This window comes from Talpa occidentalis, unplaced genomic scaffold (genome assembly GCF_014898055.3).
Source record: "Talpa occidentalis isolate TD23 unplaced genomic scaffold, MPIMG_talOcc4v2.1 talOcc4.13, whole genome shotgun sequence".
Taxonomy (NCBI): Eukaryota; Metazoa; Chordata; class Mammalia; order Eulipotyphla; family Talpidae; genus Talpa; species Talpa occidentalis.
Window position 1 is genome coordinate 62,184,043 of NW_023601322.1, and position 21,948 is coordinate 62,205,990.

Here is a 21,948-nt window from a genome sequence, read left to right on the forward strand (position 1 = left end):
ATAACTAATTCTAAATTACAGCATCAATTACCTTTTTATCAATCCAGTTCTGACAATAGATGAAGGAGTCTCAAGAGTTTAAATTCAACAAAGGCAAGCCCCTTCATTACATATACATAAGTTCTCATGTGGGACATTTTCCCACAGGACAGCAAACCCATGCTGCTGTTGCCTGGATACCACTGAAAGGCAGATGCAGCATGCCACTGACAAGACACTTTCTGTCTGCTGCTGCTAAGAGGGAAAGACATACAGGAGCTGAAGCATGGAGCAGAACAACACTAAAGTAGAAAAAGAGTAAGATAGGACAAAAAAGATTGGAAAGAAAGAAAATAAAGTATACCATAGATTCAAATCTTCCCTGCAAGTAGTTATTTTTATTAAAAGAAAGGGCAAAGATGAAGAGGAGGTTAGCATTCAAATAATTACAAAATATCCATATTTAGTGTGGTCTAGAGAATTCCCTGGGCTTCCAACGTTAGAGGAAAATAGCTCCTTGAATATCGTGAATAACCACAGGGGCTGATCATTTCAGAAACCTCTTTCTCTTAAGCCAGCTAAAGGAACAGCACTTTTTATTAAAGAATGAAAATTACATACATTCCGCAGAAGAATGAAGACTCATCTTGATGCATTATAGTGATGACAAAAAAGAGATGAAAAGAAAAGCTGGGAAATGAAGGCTGAATGAGGAGACCAAAATTAATTAAGAGAAATTTAAATCTGTTTTAAAGGAGAAGGCTGAAGGCCGAAGAAAAGGGTAGGAGAATTAAATTTTATTTTCTGATTCCTGTTAAAAAGACAAAAACTAGTTCGGTGCCAATGAAAATGTTGAATTATGAAACTATTTTTCCCAGTAAAATTAGGAAAAGAAACTTCTATCAGGCATAAAAATTAAAATTAAACTCCTGGGTTTGTAAATAACGTACCTATATGTTCACACGCACACACACAAAAATACTCCAATTTTTAAAAAAGCACTGGGTCATAAAACTATATCAAATAGTTACATGTACAGTTTTATTTTCTCTAGTGTTTAAATTAAGTCATAGAAAAATGCATTTGGTTAAGAAAGTTGCAGGATGCATTAGGTTTAAATTAGTATAAACACTGCCATCTGCAGGACCACTGAATTAAGTCTGCACCAGAAATTCAATGCTCAAGACTATATGAACTTTATTCTCAAAGACTGCTCTCCACAACCATTATCCAATAAGTAATTTAAGTATACAACTTAAACAGAAGAAAATAAAACTTATATTTAGGCTTAAACGCCATTGTTAAATATCAACTGGACCAACTAACAGAGAATTCTTACATTGGACTGTCAATGTATAGACCATACTGAAAGACTGTGTTTCTTTCTGTACTAAAAAGATAAAACTCTTAAGATATTCTGAGGGTGATAACATGTTTATTATGAAGACTCAAATCATCACACATCAAAAATTTTAAACTTGTTAAAGAGCAATGTTCAATTTTCCTACAACGCTATCCTCAAAATATATCCTATTAGGAAAATAGAAAATTCCATTTTGCATTTTGGATAAATCTGATGTCACCGACAATGGGTTTCTTAGAATTCCAAATATGATTATATACTCTTAGAAGTAGACATGCCATTATCCTAACCTAATTTACTATCCTCAATTCTACCTCTTACTCTTATCTTTTGCCTAATTATTCCACTCCTTTCCTTCATCTTGCTTGACCATACCCCTTCCTAAATCATCCTCACTAGAGAACCATACATAACTTAAGACTCCAAGAAAAATTACATCTTCCTTTGTGTTCCCCTTACCACCAAGTTGAAATAAAGGAGAAAGAGAGAGAGAGAGGGAGGGGGGGAGAGAGAGAGAGAGAGAGAGAGAGAGAGAAAACTCCTTGTACATAAACCAAAGATTGTGGGGGAAAGTAAAGAGTCATCTTTTTCTTTCTTTTTCACTGAAGTACTTTGGAGGACTGAATTAAAAGGAGAAATGAGTGAACACAAATATAAAAGATGCCCTACTACATAAACAAATGTTGCCATTCATTACTTTCTATAAAACCAGTTCCCACTCCAAAGAATCTTGTTATCAAGGACAAAATTTTAGAGATTATGTAATTCAAGTTCTCTTTTGATTTACCTATAAAATGTCATTAGCAGCTGCCATTTATTAAGTGCCTTTTATTGTCAAGCTTTGGAAGTCCCACCTCATATAGTAACTGAAATGGTAACTATCATCTGTTCTAAAATTTTTAATGATGGGGTCTGAATCAGAGGAGACCATGACATCAAAATATAGCTGTAACTGAAGGGATTTTATTGCACAGAATTCCACTTTCTATAGAAATGCATTTTGCTACTCAGTACCTTTTACTCCATGGTCTAATTAAGAACTTTTAGAGCAAAACAAAAGTTCCTTTAGATGATAGCTTTTCAAATATCAATACTATAATATTATCATGCTCTCTCAATCGTCTCTCTACAGAATTAACTCCAACTCCTCTGGAACACTCAGAAACCAAGATGGCAAGAAAGTCAACTATTCTCCATTTATCACTTTGTTACCTAAAAAAGTATATCCAAAGAGAAAAGTACCCAGCTGCCTGCCTTAAGAAAAAGAGTAACCTTAGATGAGAGAAAACAGTTTGGATTTTCTTACTTTTAATTGATTTGAGTTTTTTAAACATCATATCATGGGCATTTAATTAGCCAACACATATCAACAACATGTAAAAGGTATTTCTAACCAATTCTTGAAATTTTTTATTTCTTTCTTGCTAAGGTGTAATATTTGAAAGTGTTCTTTTCAAAGTAGCATGAGGAAAAAGACAATGAAAGCGATAGTGATAATTATAAGGTATGCAAATCTAAGAAACAGCTGCATTATGATCCTATTCTTACAGAAAAACTAGTAAAGTGGCAATAACAGCACAAGGGATGTGAAATGGAGATACGAGGCCTGCAATCTAGTCATCTCTGCTATAAACCGACCCTGTGAACATGACCACAATACTAGAACAGACCATGGTAAGAATTAAATGTGTTATCACAGCAGCAAGTCATTCCAATTAGGATGCCCAACACTATCGTGATTAATCCCTACATTAAATAATAAATTACTTCGTAATTATTTAAGAATCCTGTTCCACAATCTTTTACTTCTTTCGCTAGTTGTAATGGCTCCCCCCCATGAACAGAACACATGAATCCACCATAATATTCAAGCTTTTAAATGGTGCACATTATACTTATTTCCCAGTTGTTACAGGGAAACCTCTGGTTTGTGGTGTAGGCGAATTTTTTACAGTTAAGTGACTCAAATTTTCGTCCCAGTATAACAGGGTTATTGAAAGTATGGTACTTGAATCGGGAGGCTCAAATTCCCATACTATGCTTAGCTATGTGACCATGGCAAGTCATTTAACCTGTCTATGTACCTACCTCATAAGATGATTGTGAAAATTAAATGAGTTATTACATGTAGAGTGCTTAGAACAGTGTATCGTATATAAATCATTCAACTTGTATTAAGTAATACGGCCTGTGATTCTTGATTTCATACTCAATCCCTTAAAAATACTGCATTTAGAACATATTCATGAAAAGATCATCATTTTTAATTCATTGAGGCCGTTATCCAAAATGAGTGTAACTTTAAATGTGGGGCTAATTTTAAGACATGTAAACAACAACAACAAAAAGGACATTTACCAAAACTGAAGAGAAAATACTGCAGTTAGCCATGAATCTTTCAAAAAACACTCCAAACAGGTGAGATTCAAGGCAAATTTCAAATGCAACAGACACATGAAAACAAACTAACTGACAATATGAAAACATAGCTGGAAAGAGTATTTTAATTTATTGATTTACCTGGAAGTGGAATTGGCATGCCAGGAAGGGGAACACGAAACGGAGGTACCATTACTGGTGGAAAAGCAGGTATAGCTGCTGCAGGCTGAGGTACTGAATGAGGAACAGCAGGAGGTAACGTCTGGGGGTGCGGCTGGGGACCAGTCTGCACAGGCGTAGCTGTGGGAGCAGGAGCTGAAACACTAACTGTAGGCGTGGCAACTGAAACAGCAGAACTTGGGGTCTGATCTTGTGTTGTGGGTGCTGAGAAAAGATAAAACAAAAACATGTATCACTCCTTCATAAAACGGTTTAATCATTCATCATTCACTCACAAGAATTTAGGGGCCCCTTCCATGCACTGCAAGAAATTTGTAAAAATCTTGAAAATAAAGTCAGTTGTTGAATGATATATAAAAAAATAACAAAACTACAAAGTGAAATGGGATAAAAGTACAGGAGTATAAATCAAGACCCAAGACCATTTCTAACCATGAATGGATACAGAAAATTTTATGGTAGAGACCTGTGATGACAGACCTTGAAAGATCAGAATTTCAACAAGTACAAGTGAGAAAATGGGTGATAAACAGGTGGTAGGAAAAGTGAGTATAAGCAAAGAGTAGTGAACAAGGAATTGTTTAGATAACAGAAGGCAAGCAATCAACTAATAAAACATCAGGCATATCAACAGTGAGTTGTGGCTGGAAAGACAACAAGCATAGGATAGAAGCTAAGGAGTCTGTACTTTTCTAGGTGGGGAAAGGGTGAAACTTATGTAAATGCAAAGAAATGGTCTGGAAAATGAAAATGGACTGGAAACTTGTTATATTTTGTGTATACCTTTGACTTTTTACTATATATGCTTCACTAGAGTTTGAATTTTCTGTAAGACTGCATTCACGTATTTATTTGCAGGCCTTTGTGAATGAAAAAAAAGAGTATGGAGGAGGCAAATGATGGATTCTGTATGGATGAGTAATAATCAGTGCTAAATTCATTAATTTACCTGGCAGATGCATAAAAAAAGAACAGAGGTAGGAAAATCAGTATCAACATATCTGGAATTGCCCAAGCAAAGAATAGAGAGAAAAAAACGCAAATAACTAATGACTGACTGGATATGAACAAATGGGAGTCAAAAACAACCTGAATGTCTCCACTTTAAAATTAAAAAGTCAGAAGAGGATACTCAGGTATCCAGTGTGAGAGACCAGGAGAATGTGAAATTTGGTTTCTGCTAATACATTAATTTTAAGTATTGAAAATAAAACATTTCAACTCTATTAATCACATTTAAAATCAAATTGTGACCTAAAAACTGAGTAAAATTCAGATTTCATACTTTTGCAAAAGCTTCATTTCTCAAACATAAAACATTTTTGTTACATATTCATCATCTCTAGTTTCATAACAAAACTGATTTTGGTAATTCATTGGCAACAAATACTTCATCTCTTTTTCGATGTAAAGAAAAAAGTTAAAACTCTAGCTATACTGGACTTCAGAATGAATTTAATAATTAAAATGAAATTGCTTTCCCAGTCTTTATTCATATTTTATCATATGGAAAGCACACCCTTTACTACAAACCATCCAAAAATCCAGCTGACAATAAAAATTGCCAGTTATCTTCTTTCAGCTCCTAACAATAAAACTCCCTTAGGCTGGGAAGATGTGAGCAATTTCATACTTGTTAATGAGGGACTCACCTTGGCTAAATAGACAGCAGGGCCAAACAAGAATCTTCAGGGGCCCAGGAATGAATTGTTGGTCTAGCATAGACCTAGCCTTAGGGTACAGTATCACATTAATATAATTTTATAACAGTGTGAAAAATACAAATTACATGCAACATTTGCCCAGTCCCATACACATACCATTTAGCATTTGTAATCTACTATGAAGGCCATAAATATACCTAGCTATTCTTCCCAACTTCCCTGAGAAGTAGGAGTTCATCATTTTTCATAAACTTGCACAGGATAAAATGAGCTTATGCTCAACTGGGATTAAAATATGACTTTCTTAAATTCTGGTCCCATATACCCACAAGTCTATACTGTAGTTCAGCTGCATTTTTAAAAATATTATGGTAACAGTATTTAGATATTAATTACTAAACTTAAGATACAAAGTACTATAATCAAGAGATAAAAGTTACAAAGGCATCCCATTTCAAGCAGAAAAGATGGCAAAAACTATTCACTCATTTCATTCCTCTAAACGCTGACAGGAATCTGACCAGGGTGCATGAGTCATGAGGGGGAAGGGATAAAGACAATGAAAGAATTAAATGGCTAACTAGGAGAATGACAGCTAGGACTTTAAAGTGAGTAGACTCCTACTAACCTCACTTACTAAAATAACTAATGAAACACTAGGCCTCAACATACACTAATCCAGTCTCAGACCCTAAGCACAAAAGAAAGATTCTAACGGAGAGATAATACAACTATAGTATGACAACACTTCATGACAATGAATCCAGTGAAATAAAAACAGATTAGGAATATTCATAAAAAACATCAAAACTGATGCTTAAAGGCAGTAAGACTATGATTTTGTTATTCTGTTGATAGAATAAAGGCTTCTCAAGAACTAAAGGACAGGCTTCTCAAAAACTGACAAGATTTCTAAATGCAGTAGTTGATAATCACAAGACCATTACGGGCCTACTAACAGACTAATATAACCAGAAATAAAATACATATAAAATAAAGTATTTAGCTACCCCACTTTCTTTAAAACAAAACAAAGCACTACTCTTTTTCTCTCTTAAACAAGCATGGAATAAAAATAGCATGAGAGAGCCTCCACACAGAACTGCACTGCTGTCATTAACCCCCTTCTCCCATTACTATCAAAGGTAGCCCATAAAAATTGGCATTTTCTGCCTAAGAAGCACTAACCTATAAAAAGGCAAAGGAACCCCTCCCCCAACCAAGTAGCTAATAACACTGTCAGACTTCCATATCAGAATTCACCTTTTAACTACAAAAGAAAACAGACTTATAAGCATCATTTCCATCTTCCTATTAAGTACATCTTCCCAAAGATGTCTAAAAAATAACAAGCAGGGCCTTTAAAAAACTGATTCCATTACATGCCTTACTTCAGTTATTTCTTTTATCAATAAAATAAAATTTGAATCTACTACAATTCCTCATTCCTCACAGGGTAGTACAGTAATATACAAAAATACTCCCAAGTCCCTGAAGCTCAGGCAGAAGCCGCCATTTTTCCTTACTCTCATCTATTATATAGATAAATAAAATAGTCCAAAGTATAATCACCCTGTAGGAGTAACTATGAATCTTTATACTAGTATCATAACAAATAATCAAGAAAATCATTATCCAAATGTTTAGGGGCTCAATCTCAGACTGCAGAATAAGTAGCAACATACACTTATCAAAAAAATAAAAAAAAAGAGCATTATAAATATTAATAACTATTTTTAAAGTGCATTAATAGATTCTACTCTCCTCATCCCTGAAATCTATTACTAATCACCTCACCGTTTTAGAAAAGATCTAATCTTTGGGACTGTGTGGCTTTATAACTGAAAATTCTTACTTTTCTAACTGCTTCTATCTCAATTCAGTTTATCTGCCTGAATCTCATTCTAGAACCTACCCACCTCTAAACAAGGTTAACTGAAATGAAAAGTTCCGAATAAGTTTCCCCAATTTCAATACTATCCAAAAAATTAGCACCAGAAAATCTTCCATAATACTGCATTTATATAGTTGTCAAGAGTCTACCCCATCCATCTGCATGCTTCTAAAGCTCCTCATACCTGGTCAGGTTCTTATTCAATCTATGAACCAATATAAACTCTCTCTCCTCAGGTTGCTAACAATCCTATATACTACATTTATTATCATTTCTGAACATGCTGTTTCCCCTACCTGAAAGGCCTATCCTTACTATTCAAACCCTACCTCAGATGGGCTGACAACCTCAATACCACAACCCCCCACCTATCTGTTTCTTGAATTCTTTTATCTTCTATTTTCACAATATAATTTTGCATTCTATGCTGTTATTGTTTCACACACATTATTCTTTCTTCCTAAATCAGAAAAACTGGAAGCTCTGTAAGTAGGGGCCAAGACTTACATTTATTTTGCAAAACCCTAGCACGCGCAGCATCACTGATGGCCAAGATGAATAGCTGACTCTGCACTTCCCCAGTTTAGCTTCATTTATTTCAAGTGGGCAAGCAATTTCTCTACTAATGTAAATTTCTGTTCTTCTCTAACTTGAAAGTCTTAATGACAAAAAAGTATTTTAAATGACATCTAGGGTAATGCCAGAAACAGCAGAAGTGTAGTCCCTACTTGTCCATTTCCATAGCCCCTAAATGGAAATATATGCTGGCTAGTACTCACTTGATACTGTCTGTGCAACCGAAGAAGCAGTTGTTGTGGTAGAAGTGGTAGAAGATGGGGTGGATGACGATGTCGAAGTGGATACTGCAGGTGCTGGGCTACTGGTCGTCGGGGTGGAAGCTCCTACTCCTTGTGCTTGCACCTGCGCTTGTGCCTGGGCCTGGGCCTGCGCCTGTGCTTGCGCCTGGGCCTGGGCCTGGGCTTGAGCCTGGGCCTGGGCTTGAGCCTGGGCCTGGGCCTGCGCTTGTGCTTGTGCCTGCGCCTGAGCCTGAACCTGCGCCTGGGCTGCAAGCATAGGTGTCAGTTCTGACTGCTGAATAACCTTAACTCCATCTGGCTTGGTCCATGCAGATTCACGTGTTCGAGCATTATAATAATAAACCTGCAGAGCAAGCAAAATCGTCAGTATCACAGAATCTTTCAACTATCATTAAAAATGCTAATGCAACTATAGTTTGTCTTAAATGGTACCTAAAAAAAAATTTAGAAAAAGTACATCAAAATTAGTTGTTCATACATTAAATCAAAAGGACACCTGCATCTATATGTTTATTGCAGCACTATTTACAATAGCTAAGCTATGGAAACAACACAAACGCCAAAAAAATAGATAACTGGATCAAGATGTGGTATACATAATACACAATGGAATATTACTCAGCAATCAAAAAAAGATAAACTTATGCCTTTTGCAGCAACATGGATGGAGCTGGAAGGGATCATGCTCAGTGAAATAAAGCAGAAAGAAAAAATATCAGATGGTCTCACTTATAGCAGGAATGTAGAGGATCCAAATAAGGGATCAGGGAAAAAAACTAATAATAAAGTAAAAATCAAAATCAACAGGCAACTATAAACCAGAGACATACTGCAGCGGGGGAGAAGGGACTAGGGTCAAAACAAGGGTGGGAAGAGCACAAGGGACCATGGTGATAGTTCACAGGTGAATGGGTGGTGGGAATTTTACGGGAACTATAAACAAGATGAAAATACATACACTGTACATAAAATGAAAAATGATGTGTGAATGAGTGGTGGGAATTTTGCGGGAACTATAAACAAGAGGAAAATACATACACTGTACATAAAATGAAAAATGATGTAAAAAATATATAAAATAAAAAAAAATTTTGAAGTTACATAGCAAAAAAAAAATTAGTTGTTCATATATTATAGGACAATAGGTAATTTCCTCGCTCCTGCAGCCCACCCCCCACCAATTTTCTATGAAAAGCACACTATTATTTCTTACACACACACAGGAATACCGAGGTTACATTTTGTGCAGACAGTTAACAGAGCAGGCCTAAGACTACTATGTTATGCTACACCTTAGTAATTCCTACTTCCATGTACACCCCTGGCCCAGGTCTGAGAACTTGGATTTCGAGAGGGTTATCATCATTCCCTAACTGCAAATAATGCAGTTTATGCTGAACAGCTACTTTCCTCTTGGCAGCCTGGAATTTTGGCAATGTTATGAAGAAGGTGCCAAGTATGTGCTAGTTCCCTCAACTACCAGGTTCAGGTGAGTTTCCTGGTAGACAACACTTCACATGTGTTGTCACAATTTCATGCTGAAGGAGTTAAACAAGTTCTATGAATCTCCATAGAGAGGACACTTGGAAGTTTGTGGGTGGTTTCCTCCAGACTTTGCCCCAGGTGTTTTTTTCCCTCTGCTGGTTTTGCTGTACATCCCTTCAGAGTTATTAGTCTTATACATGAATACAACTACATACTGAGTTCAGTGAGTCCTTCCAGCAAACGCTAAACCTGGGAGTGCTTTGGGGAACCTGGAACACAACTGTCTAAAATACAAGCTTCTAGAATCACCCTTCAACGTAAGCAAACACTCCCAGGAACCTTGTATCCATGCAGAGTTCAATCCAATGAGCCTTTCCTGGAGGCCTACCCAGCCTGCTTACCCAACACTCATTCTTTTTGGCCAGGATGCTCTCATGATCTCAATCTGCCAGAACTCTTCGTTTTACTCTTGTGTCATCAGGAAAACGACAACCTAAATATAGCTTATCATTTACCTTTCCATCTGGAGTTTTATTTTCCACCCAGATCTCCTCAGTAGGAGGCAGTGCTGGAGTACCAGGAGCAGTCACAGGAGGCATTCCAGGGGGAAACATCATACCCGGTGGAGGAGGCATGGTTCCCATGGGTGGAGGCATAAAAGGTGGTCTCTGTTAATTCAAAAGCACAGTAAAGGTCTCTTGTATTTATCAGTTTCCCTTCAGATGACTACTACATTCCTAAAACCAAGAGAAACTAATTTTATAATCCACTCAAAGTCATCTAGGTTGCATAAGCAAAATTTCTCTGTAACAAAATGTTTAGAAATACTTCATAATACTAACAGTGGTCATGTTTGGGTTACAGGATTATGGTGAATTTTGCTTCATTCTTTATACTTTACATTTTCATACATTAAACACTGCATTACTTTTAAAAGAAAGTAATTTTTATATTTTATTCAACAGCAAACACCAAGGTCTCCCACCACTCTCCTGCAATAGGAAACAACAGTAAGATAAACAGTATTTTATAAATACTGTTTTTGTGAAAAGAAACAAACTGAATATACCTAACCCTTCATTCTGTACCTAGGAGAAAAAAAATGTTAACTAGGAAAACATTCATTTCCTAGTTTACAAATAATAACATAGCTTATCCAAGAAGTGATTATCACTAAGTAAATGATACAAGTAAAATAATTACCTACTTTAAGTTCAACAAGCATATGTTGCAATTTTTTAAATATTTTCCTGGAGTCATTATGGATTCACTCCTATCTCTGATGTGTCCTTCACTGTCATTCTTAAATGACTGCAAACACAACACCAGATCCCCAACCAAACAATTCAACTCTTATATCTTATTTACTAAAGCAAAAAGTGATCTGACATTTCTAAAACAGATTTTGAACAGGATTTATAAAAATTCTTCTGTAATCTACAAGTCATTAGAATTCAATTATCCAAAACACCTTAATCTAGATAATAGGAATATGGAACTATTTTATATTCCTAAAACTGCTCTTTTCCATGCCCCCTTTTTTTAGATTTGGTGGTAGACACCATCAAATCAACAGACCCACATTCTATAAAATATCTACCCCAATAGGTCTTATGCACCATTAGCTGGAACTCACTTGAACTTAATGTAAAACCACACAATTATCCATCAGGACCAAGAAAAGTATCACAACATTAGAAAGCATCCCATTACAACATCTGATATATTTCCATTAGTGGGTTACATTAGTCCATTACAGTGTATGATATTATGCAAGTAGGTTTAACTCTTAAAGGCACAAATTAGAGTAAGTTAACAAGCCTCTTCTATAAACGCAACCATCTATAAAGAGAATTAGCATCATTTAAATAGTTCATCATTATCTTTTTCTATTTTTACTAAGTTCTTTCTTGATTATCTATGCTAATGGAAGGCAGATAACATTATCTTCATTTGATTTCAGAACATATAAGCAGGATAAACTAAGAAAACAGATACAGACTCAAACAAAAAGAATACAATTCCAAAGGGAGACATTAAGAGTTGACATCTTCATGATTTCATTTCAGACAGTAAAATCTGTACCTACTAGGGAAATACCAGAAAAGTTTTTACTTAAAGTAATTCCACTTAAAGTAATGATTCTATAGCTAAAATTGCAAGCTAACTCTTTTTTCGTCATGGGGAGAGAACATGCAAATATTAAGCTTACAAAATGTGTTTGTTGTCACTTTCTAGATTCTATCCTACAAGTATTTTTGCAAATTACTCAGGAATGTGTGTGTATTTATTTTTATCACCAACATGTATCACCAAAAATAAATTTCCCCTACTCATGTATTAAGATTTCAAACTTTGTTTCCCATAAAGAAGATGGACTGCTAAAGACAATTCTCAGAAATAAAGACAAGTAAGAACCAGGCTGCTCAACCCTAGTTTTATATGTACACTTTTCTATCACCATTTAAATCTGCTTTCCGAATTTCCATACTAATTACTGCTCCCACTGCTTTTGGAGCAATACATTAATATATGGATGTTCTCTTCATTTCCATTTTTCTACAAAATGAAACTAAGAACACAAATTTTTAAAACAAAAATCACACATAATACTGAAAATGATGCCAACAAAGAAACGGCAGCCTCTGCATTCCTCACCTGAAGATGTGGTGGGCCCATTGGTGGTGGAATTCCTCCCGGAGGAGGCATTGGCGGCATATTAGGGTCAAAAGGAGGACGTCCAAACGGGGGCCGAGGTGGTGGCGGAGGGCCTCGCATCATACCAAAAGGTGGGGGAGGTCGCATGAGAGGTGGTGGGCCTCGCATCACCGCATTGGGTGGGGGAGCCGGGCCTCGGAACCTCAAGGCCTGCTGCTGAGCCATCCTGTGTGGGAAAGCAATGAATACATTTTTCTTTCTCAAAATTACAAAAACGTAGCTACAGAAATGTAGATCTCGAATTACATCCAATTTAAGAACAAATAGAGCTGGGAAGTGATCACAGTAAAAACTGCAACAGGAAGAATGGTCAACGCCCACTAAGTGCAGGAGGGAATGTGGATAAGGGGGTATCTGCATGGTCTTAATGAGGTGCCCCACGTGCTGACAGTTGCAAGGAAGGATGAGAAAATACACTACCTATATAACAGGGTAACTAGGCAATACCTTGACTAGGTGTTAGTACCATCTACACATCACATGACTGAGGGACACAGTATCATCTATTCCAGGTAAGAATGAGTAACCTCGATGTAATAAGGACATATGAGACAAACACAAAATAAGGGAAGTTCTATAGAAGGGGAGTGCTGGAGCTGCATTCTTCAGAAATGTCCATGTTACACATAAATGACAAAGGAAGGCTGTGAAATATTCTAGATTACAGAAGACTAAGACATAACAAAATACAACAGGGCCCCCTCATCTGTGGTTTTGCTTTCCAGTCTCAGTTACCCATAGTTAGATGCTGTCCAAACATATTTCGCACAATAAATATTTTGAGAACACATTCACATTAACTTTTATTATAACATTGTCATAATTGCTCTACTTTATTATTATCTATTACTGTTAATCTCCTACTGTGACTCATTTATGAAAGAGACATTATCATAGATATGCATACAAAAAAACATAGCATGCATATACACATATGTAGGGGTTGGTACTAACCACGGCATCTACTGGGGGTCTTGGACCATATTCCCTACAGATAAGGGGGGATATTACTGTACTAACTCTAGTTTAGATCCTGTAGTAGAGGGAAGAAATGCTTTAAAAGACAGGTTGGATTGATTGACAACACTGGAAATATGGGTAATAAATTAAAGTCTCATTGCATTGTAAATTTCTGAAGTTGATAATTGTGCTCTCGTTAAACAAGAGAGTATCTCTATTCTTAGAAAACACACACCTAAATGTCTAGTGATGGTGTCTGTATCTTACCTCAGATGGTTCAGAGTAACAGGCACTAAGTGGTACACAAGTGGACTATCATTATTTTTGCATTTTTTCCCCAAGTTTGGAATTACCTGCAAAGTTTTTACAGCTTAAGAGATCACCTAAAGAAAAAGTCCTTCTCTACATTGCACCCTACCTCATCCTTCACTCTCTAGGAAACACCCTCGTTTATTTTCTCCATGGCATCAAGCAGGTAAATAATATCATGTAAGATGGTACTATTAATCTCCTCGCACAAGGGCTTAAAAAAAAAAGGTATTCCTTATGTGCCAGGCAGTGCTCTAAGCCCTTTTAAAATGATTTAACCATCATACCAACCCTGAGTCAGATATTGTTACCAACCTCATTTTACAGATGGGGACTCTAAGGCACATAGAGTGAAATAACTTGCCTGACCTCACACATCTAGTTCAGTGGTAAAGCCAGGTTTTAAACAGGCAAATGGCTCTTAAACACCATACTCTGCTGTCCCTTAAGCCCTTCTAAAGTAGTTCTGTTTGTGCTATTCGCCCTTTATATTCCTAGCAGACAGTTAGGTCTGCACACAGCAGGGCTAACAAATAACTGTTGAATGTACCAGTGAATACATAGGTGACACTGGATCTAAGTTGACTTACAAGCAGGGCATAGAGAATCCTTTATTTTTATTAAAATGTGCCACAGTCAATTTACTGAGCACCTAACAGTTTCCAGTAACTACCATAAATCTCACCATTACTCATGCAATTTACATTTCTGTGCTGAGAAGAATAATTATATCCTTATGTTATTTGAAGATAATCATTATTTTATTCTCTCCTCACCAAGCTCTTCCCACTTTGCTTCATGTTCAACCCTCTACTTAGGATTACCCTTCAAACTTTCTCTAATTTTCTACATCATAGTTCAATTCTAACACAAAAAGAAATTCTAATATAAAAAACCAATTTGCCTTCTAAAACACTAAGACTATAAACTCCAGAAATACTATATCAAACGTAGTAGTTTTGCAAATGATCCTACACACAAGATTAGAAAGTATGAGTTAAAAATAGTATTATAAAAAGGACTACTAGTTTTATCAGAATACTCTTTTTTCAAATTATATGCACCCCCAGAACACACATGGCCACCGATACTTAAAGAACGTCTTAACCTTTAGTACAAAAAAAAAAAAGCTAACTGCCCAGGAAAGCTACTATTTCACTCTTGAGTTAATTAGGTACCTTTACGTTAGATTACCTTTGAATCTGCCTCCTCTTTCTCAAAAAATCTACAGTATTTCTTTCTTTAGATTTTCATACTAAGCACAGCTTGAAGTTAAGCAATTACGCTCCAGAATCACAAAAAAGTCAAATCAGGGCTCTGCCTTTTGTTGTCAGACAAGTTACATAATTTCTAAGCCTGCCTTTCCTCTGATGTAAATGAATAGGAGAACAGAAATAAAACCTTTCTCATCTCTCTGTTCACTATAATACAAAAAAAATTAGTATATAGTATCAGCTATATAGCAAATGACTTTAATTATAATTACTTCCATTCCCCCACAAAACCTAGCACAGTGCTCTACCTATAAAAGGAACTTCCCTGTCAATGACTAGATGGCTTTCAAAAACATGCCACTAAATTAGTGACGAAATCCACGTAATTTCCTCCCACAACAGCCTAAAAGTTGCCATTTATTGAATCAGCTAGGTGGAGCACAGGTGCAGAATTCTTTATACTGCTTCATCTCAACAACCGACCAACACCTGCACCGAGGATCGGGTAAGCTAATAAAGCACTCGGAAAAGCTCTAAGTATAAAAATGCTATACATTAGCTATTACTGTTGTTGCTGTGCTAGCACAGTATTAGCATGTGTTAAATGGCAAATGAGTAATAGTGTTGCTACTATTATTATTGCTGTAATTACTATCAGAGTATAACCTGACTCTTGGTAATCTCTCCAGCCTCTAGTTTTCCTTTTGATCACAAGTTCGTTACCTTGGAGCCTCTGCATCTGTTGTCACCTCTGCCAATCATGCTCTTGCCCCATCTTTAAATGATTGGCTCCTTCTCATTATTCACTCTCAGCTCAAATGTAACCACAAACTCCTTCCCTACCCCCAGCTTCTACAGGCCCCTCTCTGGCTCATTACCCAATCTGAGTTTTCAATTATGGTAAATGCTGTGACGAAATCTCTCATTTTGCTCCTTCTGTTTTATCTCTACCCACTAACACGAAGTTTCCCCTTAGTATACTGCAGTATCCCAGTACCCAGGATGCTAAGAATTCAAATATTATAGTTTTAATACTGATAATGAACACCAGGTACTTCCTACATACAGTTATGCAGACATCATTTGCACTATCTCTTTTAGTCCTCACAAACCAGTGAACTTTGACACCATAGGAAACTATGGCACAGAAAAATAACTTATTTAAGGCAGTTAGTCAGTTGTAACACCAGCAAGATCTTATTCCAATTTAAAGTTGAAGAAATTTAGACTGCAAATACCTTGCCATAAATCATAAAGCACTAATCAGTGAAAAAAAGGCCCTGGGTAAAGAATCTATGCAAACACGACTCTTAAATGTTATGGCTGATGTCCCTGAACTATAAAAGGACTGACTGATGGCATGTAGATCTCCAGATAAATTCTCTCCATTGAAGATTATTTGTATTCTTATCACTTAAAACCTTTTGTAACAACAAAAGCCTACTTGCATGAACAGAAACACAAATTTTCTTTTACAAGAGCAAATATATTCCATTGCATTCAGATATGCAATCTCCCCAATGGTACAGGTTGCAAATACTTCCACAGGAGGGGCAGAGATGGAAAGATGCCATTGACTTATGGCAGACAAATAACTGACGTAGTGAACCACAAGTGAAGAAGACATGGGTTTTAACCCATACTCTGCCACATACCCCAGTAGCTAAGTCACTTTACACTCACAGACATCCTCATTTGATGCAATTTGATGCAGTTAGTTTAGAAACTAGATCAATCCTAACTAGCATAGAAATTTCTCAAGGACAATGCTTTTGTGGCTCTACTGCCAACACCTAAGCCAATGACTGTACACGCTTAACAAATGAGGATCCAAGAAGTAAACGAACCATCCCTAAATCTCCTACATTCATTTACTTACTGTTTTATCTACAAACACCATTTCCTAGGGGCTATGACAGACATACCATGAAAATCTCCTCAGGATACAAATACAAAAAAAAAAAAAAAAAAAAGCTCAGCTTTCAACCTTTAAAGAGGTCACATAAACAGCCAATTTCTCATTAACCACAAGAGAAATGGTAAAATAAAGTGCCGTACAACATGCTCTGGAAGCAACTTCGAACCCAAGAGGCCAAGTATAGAATATTTACAACTAAACACCTAATTCAAAGCCTTATTCAAATCAGTTCTGTAAAATGTCTAAACTACTATTAATACAAAGATACTCTCTAAAATACAAAGCAGTGTTCCCCCAAAAATCCATAAGACAAGTAAATAACCCCCCCTTGAGATTAGAATCAGTAATAAATCCTCCATCACTAATACTGAACAACCCTGACAATGCACTTTGATTCCTCATTACTGAAGTGTACAAGTTTAAATAAGACTTCATTTCTGCCAAACCAAGGATTTTTGTGTGACAATTCAGACTCTTAACACCTTTTTTCCAACAAGCGTGAAAAGCAATAATACCATTTCCTTATACAACTGCATCTTGACCTGTAGACTACACCACAGTCCTCATAACCTAAACTGCTCCTTTTCATTTTCAAATGCTGACAATGGCACAATTCAGAATGGGGGAACTCAACATCTGAAATGACATTTTCCTCTCCCTCACACACACACACACAAAACCTGCATCAAATATGCATAAAGCTCTTTTTCCTCAAAAAAACACTGACTACAGAGTTTTCCAGGACACTTTTATTTTATCAAATCTTCATTCCAATTCCACAGGCAATGAGATACCAGAGGCAGCAAGAAAGGTCACTGCACTCTACAGAGCAAGCGCGAGGATGGACGAAGAACGCTGGAGACCGCAGGCTCCGGAGCCTGCCCCAGGGGTTCACGGCACTTCCTGGAGCCACAATTTCACCCCTGCGACCTTGGTCCACCTCGACCTCAGCGAGGCTCAGTTTCCTCACCTCTAAGATGGGCGAGCGACTTAAAGGAAGATGGCTCTGGCCTGTGGCCTGCAAAAGGAGAACAGCAACTACTCCGAAGGGTGGCTGCGAGCCCTAAACGAGCTAAATCTCCGCGCAGGGCTTCCTGGCACCTGTGAGTAACAGGCGGCGGCGGCGGCGGCTGCTGCTCACAAATGCGGGTTAAGGAATAAAAGCAGAGAAAGAAAGAAAACGCACCCGAAGTTAAGAAAAGCGAGTGAGATGAGGAAGCAGCTACAGGGCCAACGCGGAGCCCCCAAACGACCACGGAGGGCCCGGAGAAGGCCGAGCCGGGGGAGGCGAGGGCTCCGGGGCGCCGCCGCGGCGTGGAGGGGGGTGGAAGGGAGAACCGGGCCCGCCGAGGCGCGCCGCCGGGAGGAGAGCTGGGGCGGCCCTGGCGGAGGCGGCACGCGGCCCAGGCGGGGTCCCAGGGCGGGAACGCCGGGCGCGGCCCCAGGGCTCAGGCCGCGAGGGGCGCCGAGGCCCCGTGGGAACAGCAGGGAGCGCCCCCTGAACGCGCAGGAGGCCGAGGCCCGGCCCCGGCCCGGCTCTCATTCAAGCCACCTTCCCCTTCCCCCTTCCCCAGCCCCATGCGGTCCTGGCCCCGAGAAGCCGCGGCTCCTCGGCCCATCCTCCACCCCGGGCCGCTGCGCGGCAAGCCGACGCGCCCGGGACCCCGGCGCGCCGAGATGTAAGGCCGGGCTGCGCCCCTTACCTGAGCTCCCCCGGGTTGAATCGCTCACCGTCCCCCCCGTCCCCGCCACGCTCCGCCATTACAGAGGGCCGCGTTCATCTACCCGCCGACTCGGCGTCCCCTATTGGTCAGACGTATCGTCAATTCCGTGCGAGGAAGGCGGAGATAGCCGAGATCTAAGATATTATTGGCGAGAGTTTCCATCAATCTTTGGGCTGGGGGAGGTACCTGCCTTACTATTGGTCAAAGGACCCGCCGACTTTGAAAGCGGTATGGAGACAGCCAGTTGATTGGTCTCTCGGAGGCTTTATGGGAAATGAGGCTGTGGCTACGAGGAACCACCGGCGCCCTCTCGCGGTGGGCAAAGCTAGGTCCTCCCACCTCCTGCCCCGCCCGCGGTAGCCACGTGTCTGCCGGCTTCCAGGAAAGCCAATTGTGCAGCCATATTGGCCACGTACTGGCCATATTGGCTCAGCCCGAGACCATTTCCACTGCACGAGCCAATCAAAACTCGACCATGGCTGCCCCTAAGCCAATCACAGAATTGCTATGGAAAAGAGCTATTTCCAGCTTTTCGGTAACAGGAGCCTGACGTCATCACCCAGTTCTAGCCATGTGATTAAATATATTATTAACTACTAGAATACCTCGTAAAGTGTATGAAGTAATCTGTTGAAGGATAATGAGTGTTATAAGTTGCTGTGATAAAACAAATAAATTGGGGAAGGAACTACTGGCAGAACTATCTGAATTGCAGATGTAGTTTGAAACATTTCAAGAAATCTCAGAAATGGAGAGCATCTGCCCAGCTCGACTCAGTGGCTACCTCGCTGACGGTATGGATAGCAGTTGCTAACAGGTTTTGGAATAAAGGAGATGAGGATTCTAGTCCTGGTTCTGCTAACTGCTGGCTGCGTCATTTCGGGCAAGCTACTTGATTTTTCATAACTACAGCTTCTTTATTTGGAAAATAAAGAGTTGCTATGAGATTTTATAAGTAATGACTTGCAAGGGCCAAGGCAACAATGAACAAGCTTCAATAAATAATATGGGGCATTTTGCTACTAAGTTTCCAGCTTTTTGCACACAAATATATGAAGACAATGAGCTGTCAGCCAAGAAGCTAAAATTAGATAAACAATATTACTCTGTAAATAATAAAGGTTAGTCTAAGTCAATGTACATGATCAGAGAAGAAAGTAATAGTAGCTTATGTTTGTTTAGTCCCTAGTTGCCAAGTGTGTTATGTAACTCTCTCACTTAATAACTAACATTTATTGATCATTTTCTATGAGCTAGGCACTGATTTAGGTACTTAAAATGAATGAACCATTGGACCTTTATCAGAAAAAACACTATGAAGTAAACATTAGTATTTCTAGTTTACAGATCACAGAGATGCAGAGTGATTAAGTCGAGTACAGAGTCACACAGCAGCTAGTGAGTGGCAAAACTGAAATGCAAACGGAGGCAGTCAGGCTACAGAATTCATATTTCTATGCTCTACTCCCAATCAGCAATTTGAGCACAAAGTCTCCCCAGGCTACGGTCATCCTTTACAAACACATCAGGGCAGCAGTCAACACTTTGCCACATGGCATCTCAATTGCATCTGCCTTCTAACTGTCATTGTATCATCCTGAGTTGTCATTATGAAATTTAGAACAAAAGTTTCTCACCTCTCATTCCCTAATATCCATTCAATCTCTAGGTATGAGAGGCTCAGAAACCATTGTACATTCCCCCATTATGTCTAGTATGAGCCTTTGGTCTGCCTGAAAGGGCCTGAGAGTGGCTGGACTGAAATAAAGGCATTCTTATGAATATACTGAGTCCAAAGTTATGTCCTCAGCAAATGCTGAGAATAGCAGAAGACGGAGCATTTGCATTCTATCTCCTCACATACATTTTTCTTAATTTATAGATACCAAATAACCTATTCAGTCCTAATAAAAAACTCAATTCTAGTCAGGACATTTTGGGGGTATAAGGAAAAGAATCCTACTAATCTACAGATGAGCAGGCCAGCTGCCCTAACCTTTACCAAGAGAGGGAAGCTTCACAGACCTGGGGAGTTCCCTCCCTTCTCAGAGGCTGCATGGCTTCTCCTCTCTAATTTTCTTTGCCCGTTTGCTTTAGTCTGTTCTTAATGCACACCCCTGCCTCCTCTCTAATTCTATTTAACATGGCTATAAAGTCAACACCCTAGCTCAACTCACTGCTTACTGCCCCAACATCACTGCCAAATCTCTGGCTATCTATCGGTTCAATTTCTTCAAAGACAAAATATGATTAGTCACTGGCTGGCCAGCATATTAGCTGGTATGAATTCATATGCCCATCCCTGGGCCAGTTTTGGGTGACTAGAGGAAGGTCACAGAGTACTGCTGACCTTTGCAGAACTGAGCTGAGAAAAGCAATGGCCTCTTTTCTGTAACCACACCTGGATGATTCAGCTCTTCCCCCAGATGAGCATCTGTCTTTGCCCTCTCAATTCTGTTCTCTGAAGCATCCAACTAAAACTTATAAAATGTCCTTCTCTCAAAATTCTTTCAGTGGCTTCTCATCACCCTCGGGATAAAGAACTGACATTTGACATAGCCTTTATAGCCCTCAGAATCAACATCATGCCCTTCTCTATGCTCCATCTTTCCCCTTTGCTCACTAAATTCCAATTATACTAGTTTCTTTCAGTCACTCTTCTCACCTCAGGTCATTACTTCAGCGCTTTCTCTCTGCCCAAACCCTCAGTTTGCCTCTTTCATCCAAATAACTCTTTCCTATATGTGTTAGTTATCTATGGCTATAAAACGTACTACCCCAAAACTTAGCAACTTAAGGCAACAAAAGGTATTATTTCACAATTTTCCTGGGTCAGCACCTCAGGCTAACTGGCATCTCAGGCTTGAGGTCTCTCATGAGATGACGAGCAGACTGTCAGCCCGGATTGAAGACTCATCTGAGCTTGAAAGGTCTGCTTCCAAGTTCACTTACCTGGTTGTTGGCATGTATCACTTCCTTGTGGTCTGGTGGACCGAGGACACATCACATGGGGCTCTTCATGGGGTTAGCTTCTCCCAACATGAGCAATGACAGATGGTGGGGGGGGGGGTGAATGAGCACAAAATGGAAGGCACAGACTTTTTGTGACCTATTACTGGCAGTGAGTTTCCATGACTCCTGGCCACCTTCTGCTCATTAGAAGCACCTCAGTGGCCTAGGTCACACACAAGAACTGAATAGCTGACAGTAGGCATCACTGCAGGCACCTTACCTATGCACTGTCAGGCCTCAATTTAAATATTATGTTTTTCAGGAAGTATTGTTCAGAGAACATCTGACCCCAGTCACCCCCTTCTAGGCAATTTCTCCTATTGTGTTCCTT

At 38.9% G+C, this 21,948-nt stretch overlaps 1 protein-coding gene across 5 annotated transcripts in view; it reads right to left on the bottom strand.

Moving 5' to 3' along the window:
- TCERG1 (transcription elongation regulator 1) overlaps positions 1 to 18,668 on the bottom strand; it is a 62,162-nt gene extending 43,494 nt beyond the window's left edge. For all 5 annotated transcript variants that reach the window (XR_008551416.1, XM_037509006.1, XM_037509005.1 and 2 more), the window contains exons 1-5: positions 18,585 to 18,668; positions 12,421 to 12,646; positions 10,278 to 10,430; positions 8,239 to 8,620; positions 3,863 to 4,105 (exon numbers count right to left, since the gene is read on the bottom strand). Coding sequence is in view for 4 of the 5 variants with exons in the window: in XM_037509006.1 (XP_037364903.1) it covers positions 3,863 to 4,105; positions 8,239 to 8,620; positions 10,278 to 10,430; positions 12,421 to 12,646; positions 18,585 to 18,643 (1,063 nt within the window). In the remaining variant the exon portion in view is untranslated. The remainder of the gene's footprint in view (positions 1 to 3,862; positions 4,106 to 8,238; positions 8,621 to 10,277; positions 10,431 to 12,420; positions 12,647 to 18,584) is intronic.
- Positions 18,669 to 21,948: the final 3,280 nt, after the last annotated feature.